At 41.0% G+C, this 19,208-nt stretch overlaps 1 protein-coding gene across 1 annotated transcript; it reads right to left on the minus strand.

The window, feature by feature from the left end:
• Nucleotides 1-10,974: 10,974 nt before the first annotated feature.
• On the minus strand, nucleotides 10,975-13,290 carry ADAT2 (adenosine deaminase, tRNA-specific 2; the record flags this gene model as incomplete). Its single annotated transcript, XM_008945944.1, has 4 exons — nucleotides 10,975-11,015; nucleotides 11,135-11,207; nucleotides 12,487-12,593; nucleotides 13,140-13,290. Coding segments are annotated over 4 exons (372 nt in total), but the record flags the coding sequence as incomplete, so codon positions are not given.
• Between the last annotated feature and the right edge of the window lie 5,918 nt (nucleotides 13,291-19,208).

The following is a 19,208-nucleotide window of genomic DNA, read 5'->3' on the forward strand; positions in this document are numbered from 1 at the left end:
ATTTGGAGGTTATTTATGGGCTGTTGGTATCCTTCCCACTTTCTTATTTCCAAGTTTAAAAGGACTGAAGGGGAAAACCCAGTTTAGCATGGAATTGATTTTACATCAGCTGGTTTTACATTAAATAATATTGCATTACTAAGGAGTTGCATTGTCATCTGTCGCTGTGAGGTTGCATTACGTTCTGTAGCCTTGGCTCATGTGTTAATCCTTCAGTAACGCACACTTAACTGTTCAGCAAATGACACAACATGTGAAGAAATAATACCTACAGTGTGATTTATATCTCTTCAGGCAAAGACACTGAGGGCTGGATCATCTGCCTTCGCTTATCCTACTGCAGCACAGGAACGGCCAAAGGATCTGAAGGCTGTGGCCAGTTAGGACACGCTGAAAATACGTACCCTGGAAACAAAAGATACATCTGCTCTATCAGTCAAGCACAAGTCTCAGTTGCTCTTAAGATTAAACACATGTGAGATGTATTAACATAGACATCCTGTGGTGGAAAGGACCTTTGGGGCTCTGAGCTCGTGGATGCTGGGTAGATCAAGCATGGTGTGATCACTGAAGCCTGGCATGGTTGTTCTGTACTCACTGTAGAGAGCAGGGGTGTGCAGCCAAATAAATACAGTCTGACTCCAGTAGGATACAGATACACTGAGCCAGCAGGACTTCTGGGGGGAGAGGGAATGGGAGGGGTGGGTACAGAGAAGTGATTTTTACAGCTGGTAGGATTTCCCACTATGAGTCTACCTGGAGTAGTGAAGCCACTTGCCAATACAAGCATCAGTTTACTCATTTCTAGAAAGCAGCTGGATGTGGCGACGAGCAGAGTCTATTGGAAAGTGTTCTTAACAGCTAGTTCTCCTACAGCAGAAAGATTGCCTTCAGTCCCAAGCTCTGGCATGACAGACTGAGTCCCCCCCAAATACAATTTGTATTAAAGATCAACTATGGCAAAGATCAAGGATAAAACCTGGTCTGTGTAGATTGTGTGGCTCATTATGATTACATCTCCTTGTTTCTTTCTCTCTGCCTTGAAGGACAAAGGGTACAGATCTTCTGGTGTAACCTGCTACGAAGGGTAGAACCAGTTCAGTCCATTTGTTCTCTTTCAGCCTCCAGAAATAGCTGAAAAGCAGAAACCTGGTGTTCACCATGTTCTGTGGATGCATGGGTCATTTTTTAAAAATCAGTAGCTATTTTTCCTCCAACTCTGGCACACCCATTTCTCTTGACTTTTCCCAAAGTAATTAATTGTTAAACAAACATGTTTTTAGCAGAAGGAAGTGAGAAGATAAATGTTATTTGAATTGGGGCTGTTTTCTTTCCTTGTAAGTAAAACAGGCTCCCATGTATGCCCTACACATTTCATGGGACGAAGGCTTTAATGATGAAAGCGTTTTGCATCTGTGGCACTCTGACTTGCCATATCTCTTGTATTTATTTCAACTTTCCCTTTCGGTGCCATTCTTTTCTTATTCACCTCTACTTCCGGTCTTCTGATTTTGTCAGGCAGGAGATGAGTGCATTCTATAGGCCAAACTGAAATCCCACTTGGATATTTCATGGACTGAGCGAAATACTATCCCTGGAGGACACTACTTGGAAAGTGTTAAGGCCATGTTAGCCTAGTTCAGTCAAGCTGCTAAGTGATAGAGTCCTCACACACAATATAGCTCAACTGTCTGTAAGAGGGGTCTTAATTTCATTCACAAATTCCAACCTTGTGTGCCATCTGCACAGCTTATGGCACCTACACTGCATGGCTGCAGACTATGTTCTAGAGGTCTTGGAAGGGAAGAGTCCATGGTGGCATGCTTGCCGCCTTAATGTGCGTCCAGGATGGTCTGGATAAGTCAGGCATGGGCAGACTATATTTCAGCCCAATAGCAGATGAAGCCAGGCCTGATCTTCATCTGTAGAGTATGGATGACCCAATGTTCCCACAAGATACACAGCAGGGTTGAAGGACGGTTGCAGGTGTGGATCACAGAACTTGCTATGCTCTTCACCTCGGTGTGCTTTCAGACATCACGGGTCTTAAAAACCTTTCCAGGCTCCTTGCCTCAGTTTGGGAGTCTCTGAATCCCACCAAGAATCCTTTATGCTGATGATTTTGTTGATTAATCTGCTCAGGGCCTGAATGTTACTGTGCCGAATTATCAGGCTGTGTGTTTATGAGGAAGCAATAGAGGGAGGGTCTCTTGCTTAGTAGGACTCGGATCCACAACTGTGATGTACTTGGGTTTCTAAGGGAAGCAAAAGTGGAGAGTCCTTCACTTACAAAATGGTGGAAAAACAGAAGTTAAGAGCCCTGAGGAAATGTCTGGGAAATGCTGGCAGTACAGTTCAGGAAGGAAAGCAAGCACAGGCTCTTACATGATTCCTGTGCATGGTCATCTCTCGTACAGGCTACAAACCCTGTGGACCTTAAGGGCATCTCTTTTGAGTTCTAAAATCCTTTAACTAATCTGAGTCATTTGCACAGCTGAACAGTCTCAAGGTCTCTCAAGTAAATTGGGAATACCTAAAATTCTGCAGGAAATTAGGGAACAGTTAGGTAGTCCCAAAGCAGAGGAAGAAATAAAATAAAATAAAAAAGTCATAAAACCTCTGGTCTCTGGGAAAGCTCTGGGTGAAGAAGACTTTCTAATAGTATTTTCTAAGCTCCTCAGTCTCACTTGGCTCCTGTCATATGGAAAAATTTTCAAAAGGCCAAAGCAAAAGGGTTTCATTTCAGCATTAATTGCAGTGTTGGGTTTTCTTAACTCTCTTTCCTAGGAAATAACTCACTGATGCTCCATTTGCAGTAATTAAACTACAGGCCAATTCTTTTGACTAATGTGACTCAGAAGACACAGGTTAAAATAGCATCTAGAAAATATCTGACCAGCATACCTTATGGACGAGAACTTAGCATATATCTTGAGGTTCACATTAATCAGAAAGCTGCTACACAGTCTATAGGCCTGTTATTATCATTTGCTATTTTTAAAATTCTCTGAAGCAATCAGAAAATCAACCAGCTCAACATCCCTAAAGAGAGCTGCTTCCCACCCACCAGCAGTGGCTGACTTCACTGTTGACATAAAAACCATGAAGATCTCAGTCGAGTATTCTGCCATGTAATTGTATCCTTAATTTTGGCCTTGTTGAAAGTCTGCTGGAAAACTGAGCTTGTGTGTCCTCGTTAGAGGCAATTCATATGTAAATCATTTAAGATTTTTTTTTTTAACTTAAAGGAAGAAAGCGTCCCTGTGACTCAAACATTCTGCAGGCTCTTGCTTCTCTTGTGGCTCCCGTGGGCCTGTGACTCCTGGCAAACCTGATGCAGAGTGAAAGGGCTGCTGGCCATGCTCTTGGTTTCTCTTGCCTTAGCTGCTGGAAAATAGCTGTCGAGACACTTCACCTTTTTCCAACCTTTGTTTTGACACTGAAAAGACATGAAATTATGCTGTCTTTTACACCCTTGTGCCTGATGTACACCCATGGAAGGTGCTTCCCCCCTTCAGTCAGTAATAGCCATGTAATTATCAACTTTTCTGCATATTGAAAAGTTTGAATTTTGCTCTTTTATGTGCAAAAATAAGCTGAAGTGGCAGCATAGCAGTAGTGCAATGACATCCTAATGTTAAAATGGAATTACTTTGAAAAAAACATTAAATAACAGTCAGGTAAGTTCTCAGCACCCTTACCAATAAAGCTGACGAAGATGTATACAAGGTAACAACCAAGTACTTGTCTACGAGGGCAACTTTGATAAAATTTGGGCAACTATTCCTTCAGAGTATTTCTGGAGTTGGAAATGGAAGTTATCCTAAGTATGCTATTGAAAGCGTTGGCAGCAATTTGGAGGTGTAAAGGAATATCATGTCTTTACCATGGTTTCTGTACTTTGGAGTTGGATGAGCTGAGTCCCTTCACACTCTTAACTGTTCTTAAAATATAACGTCTGAGGTAATTTGCCTCTAGGAAAGCTGAGTCTTTGTTGTCCCTGAATAAATTCTAAACTGTTGCTGAAGGTGTTTGGAGCTTCCCTTTGGCATCTTGCTGTTGTAGATACAGAAAAATGTAGATGAGTGGGTCTAGGTAGCAGATCATGAAATTCAAGTGGATTAAAAACTGTCAAAATTCTGTTTCTTTTCTTGTATAAAGAATTCTACGTGGAAAGGTAGCAGGGTAGATGGGGGAGCATAAAGGTGATCTGGGAGGAAGGTTAATTGTTTATTGTTCATTAATTGCTCAGTTCATTGCAAAGAAAATCATATAGCTGCTAGGAATCTTGACCTTGTGCCCAGAAATGTGTGAAAGCACACCTGGCCCTGCCTGGGCTGGAAATCAGCTTCAAGACTAATGGCAAAGACTTTATTTCAAGAGAGTATTTAGCTTTAAAAAATGAATAGGGGCTTCATGTTCCAAATGTCATCTGTCAGTTTAACAAATGGCAACTATATACACATCTTAACGCCAGACTGCTGTTTCATTAGGCTCCTTGTGGGTTATTCCTTCTTGGTAGCTGGTGTTATTCTAGCTGGCGCAGCAGAAAGGCAGGAGGGAAGAGGCTTCTCACCACTGCTGCTCCTCAGCTACACGGAGCAGCTCCTCGCTCCTTTCAGGAGGCAGTGGGAGAGAAAAGAGGGTGCAAAATGAAAAAATGTCAAGTGAGATTGATAGGGAGGCACGTTCCTCAGTGCAGCTGGGTTCAGCTTGGCGTGGGACCACTCACAAAGATATCTTGGAGTTAGGTTTGTAACTGCAGCCTTGGCACACAGTTAAGGGCCGATGGCTGCTGAATAGCACTGCTAGATGGGGAACAAAAATGGGACAGGCAGGCAGCTCCCAGTGGGAGCACCCTGCAGCTCTGCCATAGGGTATAAAGGAGGATTAAAGACAGGCCCTACTCGGACTAGGACCTGCAGGAAAAACCTGAATGAGCTTTCAGAACAACAAGGTAAAGCCAGCGAGCACTGATGAAATACCCACAGCCCAGAGTTAAGGTAAAAAGGTAAAGGTGGGAAAGAACCAGCTCCAACCCATCACAGTGCCACTCCCTAGCTGCCCTCTGTGGCACTGCAAAGACTCTCTAAATCTATGGGTTGGAACTCCCTGAGCTGTAGCTGACCATACCTAAGTTGCCAGATCTTCCTTGTGCTGGAAATGCTACTAAGTGCCCTATGTTATAAGTAATCAAGGTTTTGTTGCAATGGTGGCTGAGAGCTTTCAGCCTTCCCATTGCCACTGGCAGATCAAGCATCCTGTTGGAGCCCCTTGATGGGATAAACAAATTTAAATATTAAAAAGGTGTACTAAATGGGCATAGTTTTGATTTGTTTAGGATACTACCAGTACAAGTGCTGCACAGCATGACTGGAAAGAACTTGTGGAGGGTAAGGAAAATTAGTTTCTCAAAAAAGCAAGTATTTACTGCCTCCAGGGTCAGGTTTAGCAGTACCAGGCTGGCTGCTACGCAAGCCAAGGGTTTCCATGCTGGGGAGCTCTGAGTGTACCTGTGACGCCAGAGCACAGAACGACAGCTAGGTAACTTTGCTCCCAGGCTAGACTGACTTCACTTTCTTGTACCACAGCATTCAGAGAAGTTCTCTCCCACGAGAAAGCTGCTTCTCCTCAGGAAAGTCTCCCTGCATGGGGCTGAGGGGCTCAGTAAACGAGCTGCTGCATTCAGCACCTTGCTGGGAGGCTTTTGGGAAGGGAAAATTGTGTTGGGTCCTCACAAAGTGCATGTGCCAGACTGACATGTCTGTGCAGAGGCAGCAGAGGGGTCCGTTGGGGAGCTAGGAGCCAAGTTTACGCCAAGTCCAGTCTCCTACAACCTCTTGTCCTGCTCAAACCAGCTCCTAGTTAAATTTGTCCAGAATATTTTTTTTTTTCAAGATAAGCAAGGTGCGCAGGGAGATGGTATATACAAATACATGTTTTCATTTTACTTTCAGTAGGTGTGTGGAAAAAGCTGGTAAGCTATTGAACTCGGTCCCTGCAGCTGGTTGTTGAAAAGCTTGCTTGTTTTTTCCAGCTGTCATTCAGCTTAATAAAAGATATTGCCTCTCCCTGCAAATCTGGTTTCTCTTGCGCAGTATGGCTGCACAGATAATGGCAGTTATTTATATCCTCACAAATTAATGTGACTGCAATGGCCACCTCTCAGACTTCAAAAGAGAAAGCAGGAATCGAAGCCAGGGGAAGCGTCGATTTTTATTACGCTGCCTCCTTGCGCGTAGAGAAAGCTCCGAAGGTTAGAGAAGCGCCACGGCAAGGACGCTGCCACAGCACAGCCCCCCTTGGGCAAATGTGAAACCCTGACACCACAAAAATCGGTGCCTGAGCAATAGCCCCTGCAAGAGCACTACAGTCTGAGCCATAATGTCACTTCAGAAGCTGTCCCTTCTTTATCCAGCAACACAGGCAGCTCCCACAAACACCACAGCAACCGAGGCTGGCGGGTGTGAGTGACCACAGATGAGGTCAGTGCGTTGCTCTCCAAGCAGAAAGTATTAAGGAGCCCTAGTCACTGACCCTGGGAAAGGTGGAGTTAATGATACCATGCTAAATGTTTGGGTCTACAGAGCCCTTCATTTTATTTTATATTCCCCTCCTACCCTGCCTTTTTTTTTTAGTCACTGAGATTTTTTAAAAGACAAAAGGAAGGCACCATGTGAAAACATCGCTATGGAAACATCACGGGCTCACTTGTACTTGCCTGCCAAGCAACTACCTAACTGAAGTTTTACATCCTATTGGATCACTGTTGGCCATCTGCTCTCCTTCAAACTTCTCTGAATTCCTATTTCCCTGAAAAGTTCATTTTTAGAAGGGAGGGAGGAGGAGGAGGCAGCAAGGGGAGAATCCGGCATTCTTGGCTAGCGCAGAGCTATTGTGAAAAAGGAAGATAAACCCACTTTGGGGCAGCCCCTTAAAAAGATAAAGATCCATGTTTTGTGAAGTAATTTCGTAGAAAAGACCTCATTTCTAGATGCACTTTAATGATAACAGTATATATTGGCAGCCACAAGGCAAAACAAATAAACAGCTGCTTCTAGTACTCTCACACTAATTGTCTTCCTGTTCCCTTCTCTCATTTAGCGTCAATCGTATTTTTTTTAAAATGTAACAGTTACTGCCTACACTGGAGCTGTTGGCTGCAGGCTCCCCAGCCTTGCTCCAAATAAAACACAGAAATAGATCTCCTGCCAAGCACCGCGGAAGTTTGAAGACTTTGGTTTTTAAAAATATAATCTTTTTATCAGTGCCCTGAGCCTGCCAAAGGTAATTACGGGCCATGGCGCATTTACATTAATGCCTGGGACCTACAGACATTTCAAAGCTTAATGGAGAAACTCCATAAATGTACATATTGAAAAATAAATTAATTAAATTAAACTGTCATGTAAAGATATCACTTCATTTTGCAGAGCGGAAGGCGCTCTTAATGGGAATGGAATGGATCAGTGAGCATTTCAAAACCCAAAGCTATAATTTAAATTCAGGCTTTCCTCTGGTGTGCGAGTCACAAGACATATTTATTATAGCCTTGGATTGTCAATTGTAATCGGTTTAGCAGAGACAAAGCCGTGTTGTTCTGCTTCCTTGCCCTCCTAGCTTGTTCAATATATTTTGATGTCAGACTATTGACAAGCAAACCAAAGGCTGAAATAAAATGATGTTTGCCTGTGATGAACTGGCTAAAATACAGTCCAAAGGCAAACATAATGGTGAAGCCTACGTATTTATTTATCAAGCAGCAAGGGAAAAATGGTGACATGAAGCTTTTAAACTTCTTTCAATAAACCAGCTGAATATATTACTGCTGCTCTTGAGGCCTGCTCTGTGGCAAAGTAGATAGATAGAAAGAAGTAAAAGTGCTGTGGAAATTGATAGCATCATTTTTAAATCACTGCTCTGAGTTTCCCAGGCAGCAGTAACAATCACAGTTGTTACTCTTGAAACTCTTTCGGGGTTAGAGCCAAAGCCTGGACCTAGGTCCACAGCAAAGAGACAGCAACAGTTCTTCAGGCTGTGTAACCCATCAGCTCTTGATTCCCAGGCCGCTTCTGGTGCAGTTTGCTGCAGGATTTTATTTGGTGGCAACCATTACAAACCAAGCCTTCTGCAGCTTCTTCTCACCAAAATGAGCATCCCAAGAATGGTTCAGGCCTTTTTCTGATGTGCTGCTTTCTTTCTTCTCAAATTCTTGTTAAGGCCATTCTCTGACCTGCAGCATTGAAACTGACCTGCTCATTGGGTCAGAACTGTTGTTGCTGCCTCCTGCCTTCTTCCAGCCTGTGCTGAGCTTAGCTATGGAGATGTTTCTCTGAGTCTGAACCTAGAACCTTCTGCCCAGGATCTCTAATTTCCTGTGGAGTGCTCAGGATTCTCCATCCAGCTCTACAAAACGCTGACAGTCACTCAGAAGTCACGGTTAGGAAGAGCAGCAGCACATCAGGCAGGGACAACTACCCCAGGAACATCTCTGAGGGCAGTGGCAAATGGAGGCCAACAGAACCAGTCTCTGTGGGCTCCTGCTGCCACATCTGCTGCTACTGTGGTGGGAGCCTGGATGTTTGCAGGCAGTGAGGAGACATGCGCCACTTGTCGAGATGTCATGCCATGGCTCTGATGAGCAGCTTGTCTTCAAACACAAGTTAATTTATTTCTTTCATAAAATCTACCTGTGTATCTGCATTTCTTCTTACTCATGTGAGTAATTGGATTTTAAGGATAATGGGCTATATTTCTGCTTTCACTGTAACCTTTTAGCAGTTTGTTCCCCAGGCTAATTACTCAAGCTTACAACCAAGCAAAAAAACCCACACATCCAAATTTGCCTTTTAATACTGAACTGTTATGGCTTTTTTTTGCAAGTATCTTTTATAACCTTTCTGTAATAAAATAGTTCTTAGCTTGCTATGCTATTCCCCTTTCATGCCCCTTTTCTAAGATGCACATTATTACCCTTAATCACTCCTGAAAGAAAATTTTTATTTTTGTCACCCTTTTCAGGACTTTTATTTTTGTCTTTTGGCTTTGAGAAGGACTTAAACCATTTAAGTGACAGGTTACCACTGACTCCTGTTACAAAATATTTCTGTTCCACTTCTAAAGACTGCAGAACTGGACACAGCTTTTATAGTGTGTTTTGTCCTACTACAGGTTATCTCCTACTGTCACACTATCCAAATGCTAACAAACTTCTTCTTTGAAAGAAGGCAGTGAGGAAGGAATGTGTTTCTAGCCCCTCTGCAGAAGAACATGTGCTTAGAGATTAGGTCCTGGTCCAAAACAATATGTAGGCTCCAACTCCTACTTACACTGATGTCAGTGACAAGCCAGAAGTCTATAATCTTCCCTTTATTTGGACTTCAGTGACTTCTTCAAAGTATAAGAAACCCATGGTTGAGACCTGAATGAATGTATCCTTATAGATAAATAGCTCCTGAATCACCAGCCATATACCATAACCAGAGTTGTGACTGTTTCTTTCCAATAAAGCCACTGCAGTCATTGAAAATGGTCTTTCCCAGCTTAGCTGTCTGGTTAATGAGCCCTTGAAGCTCCAAAGCTGATGAAACTACACAGACAGTCGTAATTCCTGTTGCTTATGGAGAGGAAAAGACTCAAAGAGTGCTGTAAGCAATGTCCATGAGAACAGGACAGGTCACAGATGTCAGTTAAAGCAATTGAGTTAAAGAAATACTACTTCTAAACTCCAAAAATAGCTGTTACAGTAAAAACACTTCTTTCCCATGTACACAAGATACAAATTCTAAACTATGTGTAATGTTTTTAATGCTGTCTTAAAAAACACTTTTGAATGTTTTTATTTGAAGTATCTAAAAGGTTTAATTGTATTCAGTTTTTATAGTCATAGAATTGTAGCACTTTTACATTAAAAAAAAAGTTAGGGCACTTCTCAGATTTCTGACTATCAGCCAAATAAACTACAGTTTCATGCTTAAGATAAGTATACATTAAGAGGTATACAATGAAGACTAAACTGTATGTGTATTCTTCATTAGTGGAACTGTAAGGCCCTCTTCTGGATTATAAATTACTGCATGGGGAAGCAAAGTACATGGAAATGACAAAGCCAACCCACGTTACAGAAAGATAAACATCTCAAGTAGCTTTTCTTCATACTGTTACCAATGTCTGTTCCTGGTTCCCCCTGTATCTGCCCAACTCAGTTACTATAATTTAGCAGCTGAGAACAACTTCTAAGTGGATTCTTAACACTACAGCATTTCTTATGCTTCTGTTCACAAGAGGAGTGGAGAGTTTCTCCACAACTTTGTATGAATATGTTGTGCTGTCAAGTGATGCTTGCTTCCATTAAGGGATAGCACACAGAAACTGAGACATGGGATTCTTCATACATACCTGTCTATCTATGTATGTGACTTTCAGAAGTTATGTCTGAAAATTTAGCTTATGCTAGAGGGGGTGTAAAAACCAATGAGGAACTGTTACAATAGTCTTAGTTCAAGTCTTTGAGGACTGCACAATTCCTTATATGCCTTTTGATTAAATACACAAGGACTGAGAAGGTCTTACAAAGGTAACATTCCAAGAGATTTACTTACTTGTCTGAGCAAACACTTAGTACTGAAAAGCAAGATGTATCTCCACCAACAGAAGGAAAGAAGGTAGTCTAGAATGTGCTGTACAGAGTAGGATCATTTTAATGGATCCATCTGGCTGTAAGCATGTGAACTTGAACCATGAATTTTCCTCTTTCTAAAAACAGCCACTTATTCTTCTGTTTGGTCATGTATGATTACAAGAAGTCACATACACAGAGACATGTGAACAAGTAGCAAGTATCCTATTAAGTAAAAATTCTGTACAGAACATTACACGTAGTTTAATTGCACTGTACATTTTAAAAAAGAAGGATGCTGAAAAAACCTTCATGTATCATTTCTTGGTAAGTTTCTGCCTCCCATCAGCACGGGGCTAATTACGACGGTCCTTTTTCCGCACTTTTGATTTTGGTGCTGCCAAGAAGAAACAGAAAGGGAGAAAAAAACATCAGAAGTAAATTACCGTAATACCAGTGCCAACATTCTTTTAAATTAGGTTGGGACCAAAATGGATCCATTAATGTGAAACCTACCATTGGGATTTTCTTGTCTGTAGAAAGCTTTTAACATTTCCACTGCCTCTTTGGCACGATATCCAGAAACGCACTGTTCAAAAGAACGATGCTCGTGAGTGCATCTGAGAATAACATATTCCATGCTTCACAATCATGCCCTAAGTACAGAATAATTGTAAACAACTGTCTATTCCACTAATTTAACATGTATCTTTAACTGTTTGGGGGTCAGAAAAATCTTTTTGGGTTGAACACTTCATATGTTTGGAAAATACTACATTGAGGCTTAGCTGAGATAATTTCCCTAATAACCAACATTAGCAAATGAACACTCTTCCAGTACTGACTACACAAATAAATTCAGACGCTAGTCTCACAAACACCCCAACAGAAAGCTGTTTAATATGTTTACACCAGAGTGCCAAATAGTATTGTCTTGCTGACTGAAATTCTTTCTGAGCCCTGAGCCTTTAGTGTTTAATTACAGTGCTGCAATAGATTACGTTTTTTACATTCATTAAACCATAAATGTTAAGTGTGGAAAAGAACTCTAAGAGCTCTAATCATTGTCCTTGTATAAGGCAGGATCACCTACAACCATGTATAATGTAATAAATATAATGCTATGAATACTCTCGACCTATATGTATATATACAGGTACATAGGTATACTAGTATAATGCTGTAAAACATCTAGATTTACGTCTGTTATACCTCCACACAATGCTTGTCCAGCCTTTCTTAAATGACAACAGTGCCTTATCCTCCCCAGACACTGTTCCAATCCTTCAGTATCCCTACTCTTCAGAAAGTCTCCCAATATCTAAACTGAATCTCCTCTGCTACTTCTGCAGTCCGTATTTATTTTGAGATTTCAACAGTATGAAGTAGATCTAAGCTAATGCATTTTACCTCATATATGGATAAACTGGAAGAAAAAGTACAAACATTTCCAGTCGCTCAGCTAAAACCCAGTAATTTAGGAAGGTGTTGTTATTTGATCTTTATTGATTATATGTTTGTACATTCTGTAGCTTAAAATTGTTTTTCCGTCATCTCTGACAGCAGCATACACTTACTGTTCTAAGTATTACACACCTTTTAGATCTATTTATTCCTTACCTTGTTTCACAAAGATAATTCTTTCCTCTTTGATGCACCCTTTGAAGTATTTTAAGACTGTCATCAGGCTTTTCCTCAATTTTCTCTAATTTATGGATTTAACTTTTTTACAGTATTTTCATGTTAAGCCAAGTTTTACATGGCTTCTGATCATCTTTCATCAGAGTTGTCTTAAACTGACACATAGCATAACAAAGTTAGGCACAGTACCCTAGCTGAAAAACGAAGGAAAATATTTTATAGCTTACTTCAAATGGGTCTCCTGTGTCTACCATATCATCGGATGAGATACTCAGAACTGAGCCACAGCCTCCAAATCGCTCATTTCGACAGCCATATACAACCCGTGGAATTTATGTTAATGAGTTAAGGTATTAAGTTAAAGTGAAAAGAGAGCAGGAAGTACAGCAGCCTGATTTAAGTAGTCATTATATTTCACTAAAATGTGCTTGTACTTTTCAAAGTAAATTAGTTTGCGTTACAATTCCTCTCTCATGAAATCAGAACTTCTGAGTAATGCAAGATGTATTGCTGAAGATGCACAGCCAGCTTTCCTCAGGGAAGCAGAAGCACGAATCCCAAAGCAGAGGCATACAAAGGCACTGTTTACCAATTGTTACAACATTCAACACTGAACTGAGGTGAGCTCATTTTACATAATAACAGGTATCTCTAAAATGTGTTGTTACATCCCTAAGAGGAATTGTCATCTGTCATAATTGCACCACTTCTCTTTCATTCTGGAGTCTCTCACTATTTAGCAGGCAATGAATGGAGGTGGGTGCAGACTCTACAACCAGAAGATGATACCCCTGCTGCGAGAGCCAAGCCCTCCTCTGTGGGCTCACTGCCAAGAGAGTAACATATGGTTTCCCAGCATATATAAGCATGTAAAGGATACTCATCAAACGTATGGCAGCTGCACACATGATACAAGGCTCCACAGTTACATACAACACGGAGTGTGCAAACACTTCTGTATAATCTTTGTTGTGTTCCTTGCACCAGTCCAGGACCCGATCAATCACCACGATCTCTGCATGTCGAGTAGCCTAGGAGATAAAAATAAATATTTTCTTAGCTTGTATTGATACACAGCTTTAAGCTTCTCGCCTGTACGGACACAAATGAAATAAAATGCAATGTCATAAAATTAGTCTTTCAAGACAAAGGCATGATGGCCACTGAAATGCTGGTGTTTGAACCCCAAGCCCCTGAATTAAGGTTGACATCTGGGTGATTCCCACAGCCCTTCATAAAGAGGTGGTGAGTTTGCCTTATAGCTCCCCCCCAGGGTGCGGCCGGCCCTGCAGGGAGAGCCATAACGGAAATGAGCCCCAGGGGTCCCGCTCGGGGATAAAAGCTAGCCCACTGTGCTTCCAAGAGCAAAAATACAGGCTGGGTTACTTTCTCTATAAATACTAAGAAACTGCTCCTAGCTGGCACCTTTCTCCCTCTGCCAGTTTTACTGTGCCTGCACTGAATGAATGCACCGTGACTACGCAAGAATTTCGGTATGTTTCTGGAACTGCTTGGCCTGCTGTGAAGACACAGTATTTTCAGTTTGCATCAGGTTTGCTGCTGCCTGGGAATACATACGTGTATCCCTCAAGTAATAGGCAGGGACTGCAGCATATGTCCGACAGGTAGAAGAACATTGATTTCTCTTTTTTTAATCCAAGACGAAGGTTGAGTATGTCAGAGATCACAGCAACAGGTATGGGACAAAACAGAAGTACTGTTGACTTTAATTGCAGAGAGGCAAAACCAATCAATAACGTCCCAGTAATATCCCACTCTGGAACGTCTGTGGCAGTGTGTTTGGCCAATCAAATGTCGCAGCAAAAATATCACAGAGTGCTAGTTATGAAAGGACTCTCCAGTTACAAAGCTGGACGCTTATTTCAGTGAAGACTGTTAGTATTTTCCTTCTTTTTAAGCTATTCTGGAAAAAAGATGTTTTTGACAGGCATTAGAGTAACATTTAATCCAAATTATAATTGCACCTCTGCTACCTATGTCTTTACGTGACCCTAGACAACTTCCTCTCAATACCTGAACTTAGGTTAATACTTTAGCACTGTGAAGATCTGTGGTGACAAAGCTGAGATGCTCTACAATATATGGCAAAGGATTCTTGTGTAAGTAATAAGTGGTAAGTTTAATACCGTTTAAAATGTTTTGAAACTCCTACACATTGGCTATGCCTACATCAGCAAATACTGTGGTGCAGGAGGAGTGTATCTGTAAAGCAAACCAATGTTGAGGACTCAACACCAATTTGGTGGAGTTCACACTGGCCTCACTCCAGTTTAGTCCCACAGAGAGGACACTCCCAGCAGCAGCTGGAGTGCATTAAGTATGCTCCCCAAGAGCATCCTTCCAGTATGGTTTCACCTGAAAGGAAGACAGGCTGCTATCCCTGAGACACAAACCAAAGAGTGGTAGGAACACACAAATTTATGCTGTGAGTGCACTTGTGATCTGAACTAACATAGTGATGATATAATAACTTGCAATAAAAACTTGTATCCTAATCAATATGTAGACATGATTCCTCAAGACCTACTAGGGAAACGTGGCCATAGAGGCTCCCAAGTTGAATGAAGGAGATCACATCAGCCGACATCTCAGTGCACCCACCTTATGGAGACAGAAAGCACAACGCGCTCCAGCAGAATGATGCCTCAGAACTGCTACAACTGCTGTAACTCAAAAGTGTAAATTTTGGCTATTCTAGTTTTGTGCCCTCCAGATCAGAAAAGACTGGAATACCATACTGGCTTTTTGATTCCCGAGCTCAAATTAAAAGCCTAGAAGCAATAAGCCTTCAGGACCAGAAGAAAGCACGCCTCTAACCCACAACACTGCTTTATACTGAGTACACCAAGTAGCTCTGGGGCCTCTGTTGATCTTGGGAGCACAAGCTAAGGAAAGCCATGCAGTTGCTGCAAGTCATACCAGCTCCTGTGGCAACAGAAGACAGCCATGCAAAAGAGATTACACTCCTGTAGAATATTGCTAAACCCCAGTGCATCCACATCTGAATTAAAAAATACAGGTTTGGTCACCTCACCTCAGGAAGACATGGGAACACCAGGACAAATTCAGCACAGGGTGAGAAAGGATTATCCAAGTCACAGAACAGTCTCCGTACAGAGACTAATGTGGCTCTCAACTCACCACATACAGTCATTAGTTTTCCAAGGTAAGATTACTACGGCAGAAGCTTATAAAAAAATGAAGAAAAATGTGGAAAAGCAAACAGTAAATTGTGATTTATTACTCTTCATAACAAGCAGCCATCCAATGAAATTATCAGACCGCAGATTTAAAACAAACAAAAGGAAGTACTCTTTCACAAAGCGCATAATTAAATAGTGGAACTCATTGCCACAGGATGGTATGGAAGCCAAAAACACAAATGAGTGCAAAAAAGGTTTAGACAAATTCATGGAGGATATGTGCACAGACAGCTATCAGAAACAGGGCTCCGGAAGTCCCTAACCTAAGCTGTTTGCTTTCTGAAGTGGAAAGGACACAACGGGGTTTTACACTACCCTCTTCTTGGTTCTTGAGCTCCTTCCTTAAAAATCTGCTAAAGGTCTCTCTTAAAGACAAGATGTGGAGGAAAACATGACCTTCTAGGTCTGTCTTAAGATTTTATTTTGTACTGAACCGTGACTAAATACCTCTACTGGTTTTTAACTTGCTCAACCTTACATATTATTTTAAAGCCAAGAAAACAGCAGGCAAGATTAGCAAAGGAAAAAGAGAATTGTTAGGGAGTGGTAACTGATGCTCCAAGAATAAATCATTTGAAGATTACATCAGTGAGGAAAAAGTCTTGACAAAGCTTTAAAATAGTGCCCCAAACTGCGGCACATTTTACAGACAAATAAAGGTATCATCACTGCCCTGAAAAGCCTACCTTCTAATTCTTAGACCAGGATTGGCAAGTGGGACTAAAAGGGGACAAAGCTCAAAGTTCTCTATTATCTTGTGGCTTCATTAGTAATTTAAAGGCGCAAACAATACTCCATTTTCCATTACTGTGTACTGTACTTGCAAGATGACCTTGGCAAAGACATGCTACAGTGGCCCAACAGCAGGTTACAAAGATTGGATGTTCAGAAGAGTTTCTTTACTGAGAGAGTGGTGAGGCATTGGAACGGGCTGCCCAGGGAGGTGGTGGGGTCACCATACCTGGAGGTGTTCAAAAAACACGTATAAGTGGCACTTGGGAACATGGTCATTGTAGTGTTGGGTGATGGCTGGACTCGATGATCTTAAAGGTCTTTTCCAGCCTTTCCAATTCTCTGATTCCATCACATGACTGAAACCTGTCAGAGCAAACAGTCACTGTAATGAAAACCAGAAAGGACATAGAATCCTGACACTTACAGATCCAGGGTAGTCTCAACAGCAAATCAGGCAATGTAACAAACCTCAAAGGTAATTTTAGAAGGAGTAGCCTATAAAAGGAAAATGGAACAAAATACGATGTGGATTTAAGTACAACAGTCGACACTAAATTAGCTGAGTAATTTTCTTTGACAAATGTTTTTTCTAGGCAAGAAAACCACGAATTTCATCTCCCTGGACTTCTACAACACATCTGGCACTACATAACACATGAAATTATTGTCAGTCTGGGGAAAACAGCACAGCACAATGAATTTAAGATGAGCAAGCAAAGAAGAGAAGATGCATTGAAAGGGGAAATATTTGTCCAGAGGGAACTAATTAGCAAAGATGCTCAAAGATCATTTTGCTTAAATGTTCCGAGTTGTGACATTGGCATTAACTGAAGAAATGCCTACAGAGAACAGCTAATGATGTGATGTCTTCTATCACATGAAGGTCATCAGAAGAGACAGGGTCAGAGTGTCACTCAAGAGGTGGATGGCACTATAGATGGGAGTAACTGGGAAAAAAAAATCAAAACAACAAACGAAGAATAACAAAACATCATAAAAGACCAAGGAAGCTCCAGAAATGCTAGTGGACTTACTTTCAGGAAGTATTATTGTTATCAAACAAAGCACAAGAGAAAGTCCATCTGGAATGAAGGATACAGTTCTGGTTAAATGAATCCAAGAAAGATGAATCAAAGCTGAAATGGACGTATACAAGAATTACTAGAATGACCACAGAAATAAAGCTCATCTTCTGAGAGGAGATTAAATGTTTGACTTGGGGAAAACAGTGAAAAACAGAAGCCAAAAGGGAATATGACTTTAAACACATCCAAGCTACGAAAAATAATGGATGATGCTGGCACAGGAATAGAGAGATATAAAAGGACCATAAAAAGTTTTAAACTGGTAATCACATGTTCTCTAGCCAGCTGAGGAATGGTGTTCTTGAGAAGTGCTACAATATGAAATGGGACGAGAAATTAGCTTTAAAATGGACCTTGATAAATTTATGATGTCTGCCAGAACTGCCTCAATTGTTCAAGAGGGTTTTATTTTTCCCAAGACTGTTCCTAAATAATGCCAGAAATCATTAGAAGAAAACTGAAAACAATTTCCTGCATTCACATTTCCCAGACAGTGCCTCTTTTAAGCTTACATCTTCTTTTAGACTACATGGAGCAATTAAGTATTTGATACAAAATTCAAAAGCACTAAGTACCCAACATTTCCAAGCACTGTAACACAGGCATTTATGAAAATTAAGCCACAAAAGAATTGAAACTTGAGCTAAACAAAAACTGAAAAAAGGCTGGGCTTTCAAAGATAGTAACGGTTTACTGTTTCAAAAATGCAGCTGAAATTTTAAAATCAGGCTACTTGGATTTAAGTACGTACCTTCAGACAATCCAGATGTTAACATCTAAAAAGTCCAAAAGCTTCCCTAGTATTTTAAAGTTGATTCTGATTTTTTTCCATCAGCTTCATCAGTTATGCTCTGTTTATTAAGGTGTGATTTTTACATAGCATTAATATCATTGGCACAATTTTCCAAGAGGTGTCTGCTTCCCCAGTGTTGATACTGATTTAAGTTGAGATACCTAGCTCCTCTGTCATCTCGCTTTCCTGAGTTGTATTAGAATTGTCTTAATACACTATGGAGTCTCTCATACAACAAATTAGTATAATTCATCTTTTCTGTCAGTTTTTTGAGCTTTTCATCTTCTGTGAGTTTTTCACATTTGAAACATCTAATATAAGTTACTGACAGCTCCTGCAATTGGATTAATTTATACAGAACTTCCTGTACAAAATCCCTGTTAGCATTAATGGGCCCCTCAGCATGTATGAGATCTAATTTGACGGCTAAAATTGCAAGCATCAGGTCTAAAATTGACAGTCAATACTTTTTAGAAAGAACAATTTTGTCAAAGGAAGATTTTTTGTAAACTACATGTGAGATTTTATTACCCTACATGTTCTGTAACTCTACACAACTTCCCAACTCCTTGTCCTCACCCATCTCTTCCAAAAGGACACTGAATATTTATTCGTGTGCAGTTTTTCTTCCTAGAAAAGCAACAGAGTTGGATGTCTACTTTATACATCATTACTTTCCAGATGGCCTTATCACATAATACACAAACACGTGTTTGATATGAACCTAAGCTAATTCTGGAGTGATTTACAACATGGCCGCACAGGTCATTGTTTTCTCACTCTTATCCCCCAGGTGACTTTAAAGGCCCCCAAAGAGTCTGAAACTCTTAACATGCGATCAGACGAGAGGAAATGGGGTTAAGCTGCACCAGGGGAGGTTTAGATTGGATATTCAGAAGAATTTCTTTATTGAAGGTGTGGTGAGGCTTTGGAATGGTCTGCTCTTGGAGGTGCTGGAGTCACCATCCCTGGAGGTGTTCAGCACGTGTGGACATGGTACTTTGGGACATGGCTGACTGGTCATGCTAGTGCTGGGCTGATAACTGGACTCGATGATCTTAGAATCATTAAGTTTAGAAAAGACCCCTATGATTCTATAAGCCTGAACACCT

The sequence above is a fragment of the Merops nubicus genome, unplaced genomic scaffold (genome assembly GCF_000691845.1).
Source record: "Merops nubicus isolate BGI_N331 unplaced genomic scaffold, ASM69184v1 scaffold8358, whole genome shotgun sequence".
Lineage (NCBI taxonomy): Eukaryota > Metazoa > Chordata > Aves > Coraciiformes > Meropidae > Merops > Merops nubicus.